The sequence below is a fragment of the Prunus mume genome, linkage group LG4 (genome assembly GCF_029339155.1).
Source record: "Prunus mume cultivar Tortuosa linkage group LG4, ASM2933915v1, whole genome shotgun sequence".
Taxonomy (NCBI): domain Eukaryota; kingdom Viridiplantae; phylum Streptophyta; class Magnoliopsida; order Rosales; family Rosaceae; genus Prunus; species Prunus mume.
The window spans coordinates 16,145,255-16,157,303 of record NC_142701.1 but is presented as its reverse complement, the minus strand read 5'-3'; the positions used below and the strand labels follow the sequence as shown (position 1 = coordinate 16,157,303).

General features: G+C 35.7%; 1 protein-coding gene across 1 annotated transcript; it reads left to right on the top strand.

The window, feature by feature from the left end:
* Positions 1-7,464: 7,464 nt before the first annotated feature.
* Positions 7,465-12,049, top strand: LOC103327284 (putative boron transporter 2). Its single transcript, XM_008229589.2, has 12 exons — positions 7,465-7,901; positions 8,085-8,167; positions 8,546-8,738; positions 8,904-9,042; positions 9,350-9,515; positions 9,625-9,791; positions 9,916-10,089; positions 10,181-10,276; positions 10,395-10,532; positions 10,645-10,967; positions 11,066-11,333; positions 11,485-12,049. Exons 1-12 carry the CDS (start codon positions 7,798-7,800, stop codon positions 11,779-11,781), a joined length of 2,148 nt encoding a protein of 715 aa, XP_008227811.2. The 5' UTR covers positions 7,465-7,797; the 3' UTR covers positions 11,782-12,049.

Genomic DNA, 12,049 nt, shown 5'->3' with positions numbered 1-12,049 from the left:
TCGCACATACATGATACAAGATTATATATTAGTGGTTTTAGTGAATCTAATTAACGAACTTGAAGCAGAAATGAGTACTATCTTCTTCTTCCTCTGCCTATTACTCTTGTCATCATCTTATGTTTCTCAGCACTTACCCGTGTTGATTGTGAGTGCATAAAAAAGCCGGTCATATTTAACTTTGGTGATTACAATTCCGATATAGGTGGTTTTTTCAATGCACTTGGAATTAATAGACGTATTTTCTACCATCATCATTACCACCACTACCACCACCATGAGCATCGTGAGCAGCAGGCAGATTATGTGACGGACGATTAATAATTGATTTTCTTGCAAAATTTTGGCTTTTATTTTATTGTAGTTATGACAATGTTTGCCGGAGAGATTTATTTGCTCATTGATTTGGTTTAATTACTTGATTAACAGGTGAAAGTTTGCAAACCCATTATTTGACCCCATATCTTGAATCTTTGGGGCCAAATTTCACAAACGGAGTTAACTTTGCAATCAGTGGTTCATCCACTCTTCCTAGACATCTGCCCTTTAGTTTGGACGTTCAAGTTCTCCAATTCCTGCGTTTTCGAGCTCGATCGCTTCACCTAATATTAAAATGTACATATATATAATTGATTGATTTTCGAACATGCATGTCATTTTTATTTTCAACTTTATTTGTTTAATTTCTCCTTTCATAACATTTGATCAATAATATTAGAGTATATACCAACATGGTGGTAAATATTTTTGGGTGCACAATACTGGACCGCTGGGTTGCTTACCCAAAAGCTTGCCAGAACTGCCCCAAACGCCGGAAATGTTGATAACCATGGCTGCCTCAAGTTTCTCAATGACGCTGCAAAAGCATTTAACAAGCAATTGCATATTCTGTGTGAAGAGCTGAGATCACAAATGAGGGGGGCTATTATTGTGTACGTGGATATGTATGCCATCAAATACGACCTCATAGCCAATTCAGCTAAATATGGTACAAGTACAATTTCAATATTACGTGCGGCCAACCTGGTTCCAACGTTTGAAGCCGAGGATCAAAGTTCATAAGCTGGGATGGAGTTCACCCTGTCTACTAATTATTCCACTCCTCCAATAAAGTTGGACTATTTTTGCAATGGCGAAACAAGATGTGTTTCACAGATGTACCTTTCTCTAGTTTGAGCCTATACTTCAAACACTTACATTGATGGAAACATGTGCAAACTGGGAAAGGTTTACTTGTACTCTTGAATCTTATAGTTAGGTTTGTTCTTTTTTAGGTTGCTACTTGTACCTAGGTTTTATTCCACTTTAATCTCAATAGTTAAATTTTTTTAAAAATTACTGTTATAGTTTCCTAATTTTTTCTACATTATTGTTCAAATTTTCATTTTTGTCACAAGACATAATTGATGTTACAAACAGTTAGGCATGGAAATGGTATGGTTTTGAGGGTACTTGACTACGGATTTGAGCATGAAACTCTCATAATTTTTTATTCCTAAGGTGTAAGTAAACACATGATTTGGAATCATCCGAATCATTATAATACCCATGTGTTAATAAGCACACCGGAAGAATGAATTTGGATGATTTGAGAAATCCATGATTGAATACGTAAACATGATGAGTCTTATGATCTTTGTCTAGTGGCTTTTTTTATTATTAGTTAATCTCTTTAAATTTTGGGGTGGCCAGATTCTGGTGTAGGTTTGAGGCTCATTCATGGCTGGCTATAATACGACGGGTCTCCACAATAATGAGTATATTAAAAGCAAAGTTGTGGCCAGCCTGGTTTTCAATTTGCAAGAGAAACGCATTACCATTGAATTAGCAATCTACCAGAAACGTGACCATTTTTGGCAGGGCAACATAAGCAAAATGTTACTTTGTCTTAATCTTGGGTCACACTCACACATGATGTTGTTCCTTTGCATTCCGACAGACTTGCCATCTATAAAGTAATGCCAATACAAAAATGTGTTTATATAATTTTACAAAATAATATAGGGCCTAGGCTAGGCTTGATGTGAAATCGTACGCGTATTTGGGTATCTATAATGATTTTCTGGCAGTGAATGGTGTATGTAAGGTTAAGATTGAAAATGATGTAACCGGCTTTATTGACACATGGTTTTGTCTTTGCCTCACAATTCCTCAATGAGCAAAACATTGATTAAAGTCTTGTGCTAAGACAAAATCATTTGAATGCGACGCAAGTGCAAAAGTTCGAGTTTCGGTGTGTGCCTCGAACAAATTTGTTCACATCTCTGAGAAATCGTGGGCGCATTATGGTGAGCAAATTGGGTTTGGTTACTTTAATCATGATAATGATCTTCAAGTGTAGAAACCATCCATAAAATTTGAAGATTCAAATGAACGGGAAGACTTGGAGAGAAAAAAACCAAAGATATTTTGTGCGAGAAGAGTCATGAAGTTGTGAGAAATCTTTATCAATACCAACTCATTTAAGAGGGAAAAAAACAAAACAGAAAATATAGTGACTATATCATGGCGACGACATCGTTTCACTGTTTCTACATCACAAAATAAACTAACAATAAAAGGAGAGAATGGAGAAAAGAATGGATGAAAGGAGAGGGATGAGGTAGGGAAGGAGGCTGCCAACTTTTTTTCTTAGAGACTTGAGTTTTTAAATATTGTTTTTTCAAATATATAAGGTTAAAAATAACATATAATGAATGGTTTCATTACTAGTATCATCATTCAAGGCATTTTGTGATAAAACTTTACACTTACTAGATTTTATAGATGGTTAAGTTGGGGACAATATCAATGTTACGAGTAGTGGGCAGCAGAATCCGGACCACATCATACGTAATGAATTACTTAATGAATTAGTTAACAATTAGAGAGAGGAAAATAGCATTTATGATATTAATATACATGATACATCCTCGCTAGCATGAATCATTGAGCAAAACTTTTGTTGTTGGTGTGGTGTGGCGGGTGATATATATGTATGTACCTTTGAACTCCTCATTCAATACTTGAGCGCACTTTTAAAGTTAACAATATAAAATTTTAATGGGAGGATCTCTTCCTAGTCTTCTTTCATATCATCCGTCCGTTTTGTTGGAATGATAATGACAATGGGAATACAATTGATGAGATGATGATTCTTCCACAACCTTAAATCCTTTGATGGCCCCCTCCAAGTATATCATATCACCAACCTTTTGGTCTAGAAAATTCTTGAGCTCTAGTATTATTGGTTGGTATAGCTGCAGTTCCCCCTTGATATATATATATATATATATATATATATGTAGGTCTGTACAGCTTCTCTATTGGTTTGCAAAGCTTCTTGTTGTTTTAATCTTATTGTATTTTATCATAAAAAGTTCTCCTATCTTCAGCTATTTCAGGCCCAATCGAATTAGAACTTCTGACCAGTTTTTAAGAACTCATTTGGATTAAAGAGTAATTTTGTTGCTAAAAATATAAATTAGTTAATGTGCATGCATTTGCATGATGTAACCTGCTTCATATTTTTCCTTTAAAATAGAAAAGTCGTTACGACTTTTATAGAAAGCAAAGTTTTTATATATAGTAGATAATAGATGAGCCTCAAAGTGGAAGAGTTACAAGCAAAAGTCGACCCCAATGCTGTCATTTCAATTCGTTAAACCGCATGTTGGAAGATAATTAAAAACTGACTTTTAATACTTTTTCCAACAACCATAAAAAGAAAAAGAAAAAAGCAGCTCATGAACTTGCCAATCGCATGCCTTGCAATACTAATAGTAACACAGGCGAGACACGCATGTCCTCCTTTGTTCAAAATATAAGTAGATCTAGAGTTTGTATTTGATGCAAATGAAATTTGCATGTATGGCTCTCCTCTTCGATGCACAAAATGCAGCAGCTAGCAATACAGTCAAGACACGCATGCGACAACAGATTTTTTGTGTCCATACTATTAAAGTTTTAGTGTCGTATGTTTTAGACTTGCCATGATCGTGACATGCCATGGATATATGTCAATGACGCAAACAAATTTATACATATATATATGATAAAATCCCTATCCTTATCATCAGGTATATTAAATTAGCATCTCCTACATGTTAATCCTAATCGCAAGAATGTTTGAATACGTAATTAAGTGAAAAAGGGAAGCTTATTATAGAGTGTCAGCGATGAATTAGGACATGACATGCTGTATTGTTATGTTGATATAAGGAAACCTAAATAAAAGGGAATGGGATGTGGGCTGATAGCTAAAATGAGTTGTTCATGGCACATGGGCTACAAAATATGTTTCACATCAATATTCATATTCATGTGTATATACTCTCTCTCTCTCTCTCTCTCTCTCTCTCTCTCGATGGTGGTGACACTGACTTAGCATATATAGGTTTGGAAACTGGAAAATGGAAAGTCTGCCTTCCCTGCCTATACAAGAAAAGGGTTTTGATTGGCAGCTGAGGTACTCTTTTTATAAGACATAAAAAAACAAATTGATTGGGTAGTCCACTTCCGATGAACTGTGCAACACCAGCAAGATATTAATTTATAAGCGTGAGGGGTACTCAAGCAAAGTATGTCGTACATGACAAACAAGAAGCTTTAAAATTCGATTTAAAAATATATATATCAAAATCAAGTCCACTCCTCGAATATTATTAAAGTGAATAATGCTTCAACATTAGTTCAAAAGCTCAAGTTAAATTATTGGGCCTTCAATTGTCAATGAATGACAGCCAATCACAAGATAAAGCCCTAAAGTCGGTAGCAAATGCGTCCACTCTTTTACATCCTCTTTAATCTTTATACATGCATGTTGCGTCGTAACTCTTGGCTTTATTCCCAGCATGGAAATTTCAAGTGCCCACTTGCCCTGCGCCCCCCTTCAGATGAGTCAGTGGCCTTTTCCAGATTTGCACCTGAGTAAGTTCCACATTGCACCCATAACGTACACACTGATGAATGTGGAAATAAAGACAGACCAACGTGGGTTATTAGTTCTCTGAAAAGACCTAAAAACTCAGGTTCAGTCCATCAGTTTGTTTTGACACTATGTTGTTATATTTTAGATAAACGACCCAGAAGTTCACTAGTAGCAACATCGACATTATCGACAACTTAATTACTTACAAAATTCACTATTAACAACATCGGCATTATTATCGATTCATATATTTTTCAAATGATTGAGAATGAGTTCCACAAGGATAGAACTCTGATTAATTGAATATGTACTCCCTACGGGCGGTTCTCTCATTTTCTTGCGACTTCTTCATAACTGTAACTTTATTAATGATATTAGTCACTTCATCGATTGATAAGATGGAGCATGTTGAATTGCGTCATCACTCTTTGACCGGGTTCACTATCCTCCTTGTTTGTTTCCCTCTGCACTTGACTGACTCTCAGGCTCATGGGCGTGCGTTTGTATTCCAAGTACATCAAAAAATTTGTTAAAAAAGAAAGTGCTGCCAAAAAAAAAAACTTGGTATTTCTCCAAATAATCTAAAAGCCCTTTTTATCATAAGAAACTTTTTATGTTATACTCAAAGTGATTCGGGACTATTTTAGGCCCCGTGACAAGAAATAAAATTTTCATTAAACATGAAAGAAATAGGTGAAACTGCAAAATTAAAAGAATAAATATATGAAAAGATTTCATTCAACGATCACTTTAGCATAATCTTTTGCGGAAAATGAACTATTAGGAGAACTTTGTTTTTGTATAACCCAACAATATAAGTAGGTTTTATCTTTATTAAAGAGGCGATATACAATGTGATACGATAATGCAATCTTTTTCTTGTGTTGAATATGGTCTCCTTCTTTACCTGTTTAACCATTGTATGCTTTGGTGCTGGCCATTGGCTTTTTTGTTTTCCTTCTTTGCATCAACAATCAATATAGGTTCATATATATGAGTAGAAAAAAGCCAATGATATGCGCGGTAGAGTACTAATGAATACATAAAATTTGGTTATTTTTGCTACAATAAAAATCATCATGAACAAATTATTTATTTAAGAGACAAGTATTAACATTATTTATTGAAGGAAAACAAGTCAACGAGTGCTTGTGGTGTATTCTATTGGCTGTCATGAGCTCCCCTTCGTATATTCATGAACCACCACAGTGTTTAATATAATTGAAGCGCCAGTAGTATATGTCTTGTATTTTAATCATTGCAATTTTTATAAATCACAACAATCTTTCACAAATGCCCACATTTAAAATAAACATTGCCACCATCGAAATATACTCTTATCTTAAGTTTCTTAAACCCAAGAAAAATACACCGCATTGCAATTTTCTATTTATTATAAAACCGGTGAGTTCATGAGAGAGAGTTGTGTAGTGTTCCATGAAAAATGGGTAAAATATTATTGTTTATCATTGTTTTTGGAACAAAGAGCAACATTATCTTTAGTGGGTCCAAGTTTAGTCTAAAATATGGAGGATATTATTGTTTTTTCGGGTTTAGGATATTTTAGAACATATCCATACACATATAGATATTGTAAAATATCGACGTCAATAATTTCTCACACAGTTCAACAACATTTGGTCAAAATATTGCAATAATATCGATAAATATAAAAAATATCTCTAAATGGACAACTTCAATCAATCTCGGATCTATATGAGTGACATGTTAATAACTACATGCAAAATTATTTTGATGATTTATCATTTGATGACTACTTTTCACAATATACTTACTCTACACATAGAGATAATGAAAACAATAAAAAAATTGGAGCTTTATGTGATACTAAGTCACTCATGTATTTACCATGCAATGTATAAAGTGTAAAATATTGTAGTAAATCATTATAAATAAATAATTATGGTGTGTTTAATCTTCTTTCAATTAATTACTACATATTTTCTACACTCGCTTTGTTTGTCAGCTCGTTATATAATGAACTTAAATTAGTTAAACCCATCATGCAAAACATTTCCTTCCAATTTTTTGTGATAAACTAATATATAATTGATTAAATAAACATCCTCCAAAGTTTCAATAAAATTTTTCAAGTTTTTCTTACAATTTCCATGATTTTTATTCAATTTTTACTGATATCAATAGTTTCCTCATATTTCCATAAAAAATTTCATGTTTTTGGACTACCGATATGTCCGAAATCATTGATATTTTAGACTATGATTCCAAGATGGTGTTGGGGAGGAGCTGAGGTGTCACATAAAATAAATAAATATAAAAAACATGAAGACCATGGAAGAGAGAGGGACCACAGAAGCGGGAAAAATTAACGAGGGAGATTTACTGTAACACTCTTCTCTCCTCTCCTAGGAAAATGGCAAAATGGAAAATGGCAAAGGCAATGACAGTGAGATTCACTCCATTATTCCCTTCTGACCCGCAATGCTGTCTGCATCAAATCTGCCCTTCCCCTTTTATTTTCCAACCCCCTTTTGAATCTCCCTTTATATATTTACAGTACACCTCCCAAACCAAACCACAACCCACTTCAAATTTAAGCTTTCCCTTGGCCTGCATGCTCTCAGTTTCCCTTCCAAATTACCACTGCTGCTGACTTTGTTTTGCTCTGTTCCAAAAAACCCTTCAATTTGCTCTTTCTTGTGCTGAGTCTCTACATTACATTGTTTCAATTTTGTAGAAATTCCCAGATCATGTAGTTTAGGTGGTTTAGTTCTTACTTGGGTTGCCACTTCTTCAAATTGTGGCAATCTCTTGCACCCAGCAGCTTACTGCAAACTACTAGCAACACCCATTAGGGCCCGGGCAGGGTACAGCAGAGCAAAGTGTTGTTCTTAAGAGAAGGAAGCATGGAAGAGACATTTGTGCCTTTCCAGGGAATCAAGAATGATCTCAGAGGAAGGTTGCTGTGCTACAAGCAAGATTGGACTGGTGGCTTCAAAGCAGGATTCAGGTATATACTATGTACCCATTTCATCATCTACCTTTTTTTTATTTTTTTATATATAAAACAATTAGCTCTTTGATTCAATATATGTAACCATATACCAAAAAAATAAATAAGTTCGTTCCCTTTATTTTGATAAATTGCAAACTTGATATCTTGGTGACAAATTGTTGATAATGTTTTTTGCAGGATTTTGGCTCCAACCACTTACATATTTTTTGCTTCAGCAATCCCAGTCATTTCATTTGGCGAGCAGCTGGAGCGAAATACTGGTAATTGCAACTCACGAATTACTCTCATATTAGATCTGCAACCCACACTTCTTTTTAACTTGACAGGCACAGAGATATAATGTTTCTTATATTAAGTCTGTAAAGGTCACAGCTTTCTAGCTAGTTTCTTTGGATTTTACCTGAATGGAGCCTTTCAATCACCCCTATGGATTTTAGCATCTTATTTTTGGTTATGCAAAAGAAAAGGCAGGAAACTAAGGGATATTCAAAAGAGAAAGAAATACTATAATAAAATAACCAAGATATACTTTTTTATGAGAGGGATTGGCTGGCACGTGAATTTTCAATTGAATTATTGTATGACATTAAACTAGTTAGTTAATTAGCAAAACTATTAATTAAATTACTATGCTGCAGATGGAGTTTTGACAGCAGTGCAAACCTTAGTTTCTACGGCAGTTTGTGGGATCATACACTCCATCATAGGAGGTCAACCCTTGCTGATTTTAGGTGTGGCCGAGCCTACTGTAATTATGTACACCTTCATGTTCAATTTTGCCAAAGAACGAGCAGACTTGGGTCCAAAGCTCTTTCTAGCATGGAGTGGATGGTGAGCCAGCCATCATTACTTTTCTATTCTAAGAGAAACTACATACTCAATTTCGCTTTCGCATCGTCTTTTTCGATAAATTTGCCTTGTGTGTGTATTGTCTTTTGAAATTAATTAATTGTTTGACTCTGAGCCTCATTTTCTGATGAATGTTTAATTTTGTAGGGTATGCGTGTGGACAGCTGCCTTGCTGTTCTTATTGGCTATATTGGGCGCTTGTTCCATAATCAATAGGTTCACCCGAGTAGCCGGAGAGTTGTTTGGTTTACTTATTGCTATGCTCTTCATGCAGCAAGCCATTAAAGTAAGAATTATTTTAAACTAATTATGTCTTCTACCCACTAATTATTTAAAGTTTGGTACATGAACCTTAGAATATTAGGAGTGTCACTCCATTGTTTGGTTGGCAGGGATATAGTAAGGAAATTAGTGGATATCATATTTTTCAGTTCTCCCCACTTTACCCTCTTAACTCTTTTCCACCTCCAATTCTTATTTTAATTCCAGTTATGAGTGTTAAGAGTTTAGGCTTAAAAAATTAATAATAATATAGAAAAATAAAAATGAGCAATTTGATCATGGCCTCTATTTTTTCTGGTATGATTTTGTAGGGACTTGTGGATGAGTTTCGCTTACCGCAAAGAGAAGATACTAGTTTACCACAATTTGTACCTTCATGGAGGTTTGCAAATGGGATGTTTGCTTTGGTCTTGTCATTTGGCCTTCTTCTCACTGCATTGAAAAGTAGGAAAGCAAGGTCATGGCGCTATGGCTCTGGTAAGATAAATATAATAAATTAAGTTTGCATCTCCCTTGGTAATTATGGTGACTAATAGAATCTTGTTTCATTTTGTGTATGTAATGTGAACTTCTTTCTGGGCTGCAGGTTGGCTTAGAGGCTTTGTAGCAGACTATGGTGTGCCACTTATGGTTCTAGTGTGGACTGGTGTATCTTACATACCAACTAGTACCGTTCCACATGGAATCCCAAGGCGCCTTTTTAGCCCAAACCCATGGTCACCTGGTGCATATGATAATTGGACTGTCATTAAGGTATGTCTTCATGATTGAATTCTGTTTTAGTTTTGGTTACTCACTATTAAGTACATTTTGTCTGTAAATTCACGTTAAATTAAGCTGATCGTCTTACTGGTTTATACTTGATATTAACTCACAGGACATGCTCAATGTTCCCATCCTCTATATCATTGGAGCTTTCATTCCAGCAACAATGATCGCGGTGCTTTACTATTTTGATCACAGTGTAGCATCCCAACTATCTCAGCAGAAAGAGTTCAATTTAAGAAAACCATCTTCTTACCATTATGACTTGCTTCTTTTGGGGTTTCTGGTATGCAAAGCCAAATTGCTCTTTCCTTACTTTTAATTTTTCCTTCAGTAAGCAATTGTGCATAACTCTCTTGCTTTTTTAATTCTCGCAGACTTTAATGTGTGGTCTGCTCGGAATTCCTCCATCAAATGGAGTCATCCCACAGTCACCAATGCATACAAAGAGTTTGGCTACTCTCAAACATCAAGTAATCACATAACCTTCCTTTTTTCTTTATTTTTATTTTTATTTTTCCCTTGTAGATCCTTCTTTTTTTTCTCTGGTGACTTGTGCTTTTGCTGATAAGAATGAAATTGGTTGTGCAGTTGCTTCGTAATCGACTTGTAGCAACAGCACGCAAAAGTATGAGAAAGAATGCTAGCTTGGGACAGCTGTATGGAAATATGCAAGAAGCCTATCGACAAATGCAGACGCCTTTGATTTACCAAGAGGCCTCAGCTCGGGTATAACAGCATTATATGTTTGGCTTTAAATTTTTTAGAAGTTTTGAAGACATTATCAACCAGGTAATCCTTGTGATCTAAATCAAACATTTGTGTATAACCACTTGTGCAGGGACTGAATGAATTAAAAGAATCGACCATTCAGGCAGCTTCAAGTATGGGAAATTATATTGATGCGCCAGTTGACGAGACAGTGTTTGATGTCGAGAAAGAGATTGATGATCTATTGCCGGTTGAGGTGAAAGAACAGCGTCTTAGTAACTTGCTTCAAGCTATACTGGTGGGAGGATGTGTTGCAGCTATGCCCATCCTAAAAAAGATCCCAACTTCAGTCCTTTGGGGCTACTTTGCCTTCATGGCCATTGAAAGCTTACCCGGTAACCAATTTTGGGAAAGGATCTTATTGCTGTTTACTGCTCCAAGTAGAAGATACAAGTAAACCCTCAAATCAAATCTTCTTTCACTTGTTTCATACATGTTTAATTTTCCTTCCTCTTCATGCTTAACATAAATTGCTTTTCATCATCCTGCAGAGTCCTCGAGGAGTATCATGCCACTTTTGTAGAAACTGTGCCTTTCAAGTCAATCGTGCTGTTTACAGTTTTCCAAACTCTGTACTTGCTTGTATGTTTTGGGCTTACTTGGGTTCCAATTGCTGGGGTTATGTTTCCATTGATGATCATGCTCTTGGTTCCTGTAAGACAATACGTTCTGCCCAAGTTTTTCAAAGGAGCACATCTTCAAGACTTGGATGCAGCAGAGTATGAAGAGGCTCCTGCTTTACCATTTAACCTTGCAACGGTAAAAGACACTTTCATTCTTTGCATATTCACGTCTGGGCAACATAACATGATAGATTGTCTGATGAGAAAATTTCTTAATCTTAGATATGGATTTTAACGGTTGAAAGTTAACTCATTCATTTTGTGTTTGATGTGCTCCAAAATAACAGGAGGCAGAGCTGGGAGCTGGAGCATCCTATGCAGGGGATGCAGAGATATTAGATGAGGTTATGACCAGAAGCCGAGGTGAGTTTAGACATGTTAGCAGTCCAAGGATCACAAGCTCTACTTCAACACCAGGAAATGCCCCTAAAATCCTCGAGAGCCCACATTCCTTCAGTCCTCGTGTGAACGAGCTAAGAGGAGAACGAAGTCCTCGTTCCGGTGGAAGAGGGCCAAACAGTCCAAGGACACCCGGATCTTCTTCAATTCTGGGCAAGAGTCCTAGTAACAACACAACATTATGATACCTGTGTATTTCGGCAAACCTTTAATTAAGAAGTTATAGACTGCTTTGATCACCATTTTCATTCCACCGGTTTGCTTTGTTTTCTTTAGTTTGGCTTCTTTGTAAAAAAAGGTTTTCCTTGTGCTTTCCCAGGTGGGAATCGGTAATCATAGCACATTAGCATTGTGTTTATTTCTTGTAACATTAATTATACCAGTGAATGTCTTCGATCTGACTCATGTACGTTCCTCCCTCATCAATCGAAAATGCCATAATTTATCTGTTTC

What these genes read in the sequence shown, in the direction of transcription:
- LOC103327284 (XM_008229589.2), top strand. Translation starts at nt 7,798, where the DNA reads ATGGAAGAGACATTTGTGCCTTTCCAGGGAATCAAGAATGATCTCAGA. An exon ending in ATAATTGGACTGTCATTAAG is followed by an intron (nt 9,792 to 9,915) that starts GTATGTCTTCAT and finishes ATTAACTCACAG; the next exon opens with GACATGCTCAATGTTCCCAT. An exon ending in TACCATTTAACCTTGCAACG is followed by an intron (nt 11,334 to 11,484) that starts GTAAAAGACACT and finishes CCAAAATAACAG; the next exon opens with GAGGCAGAGCTGGGAGCTGG.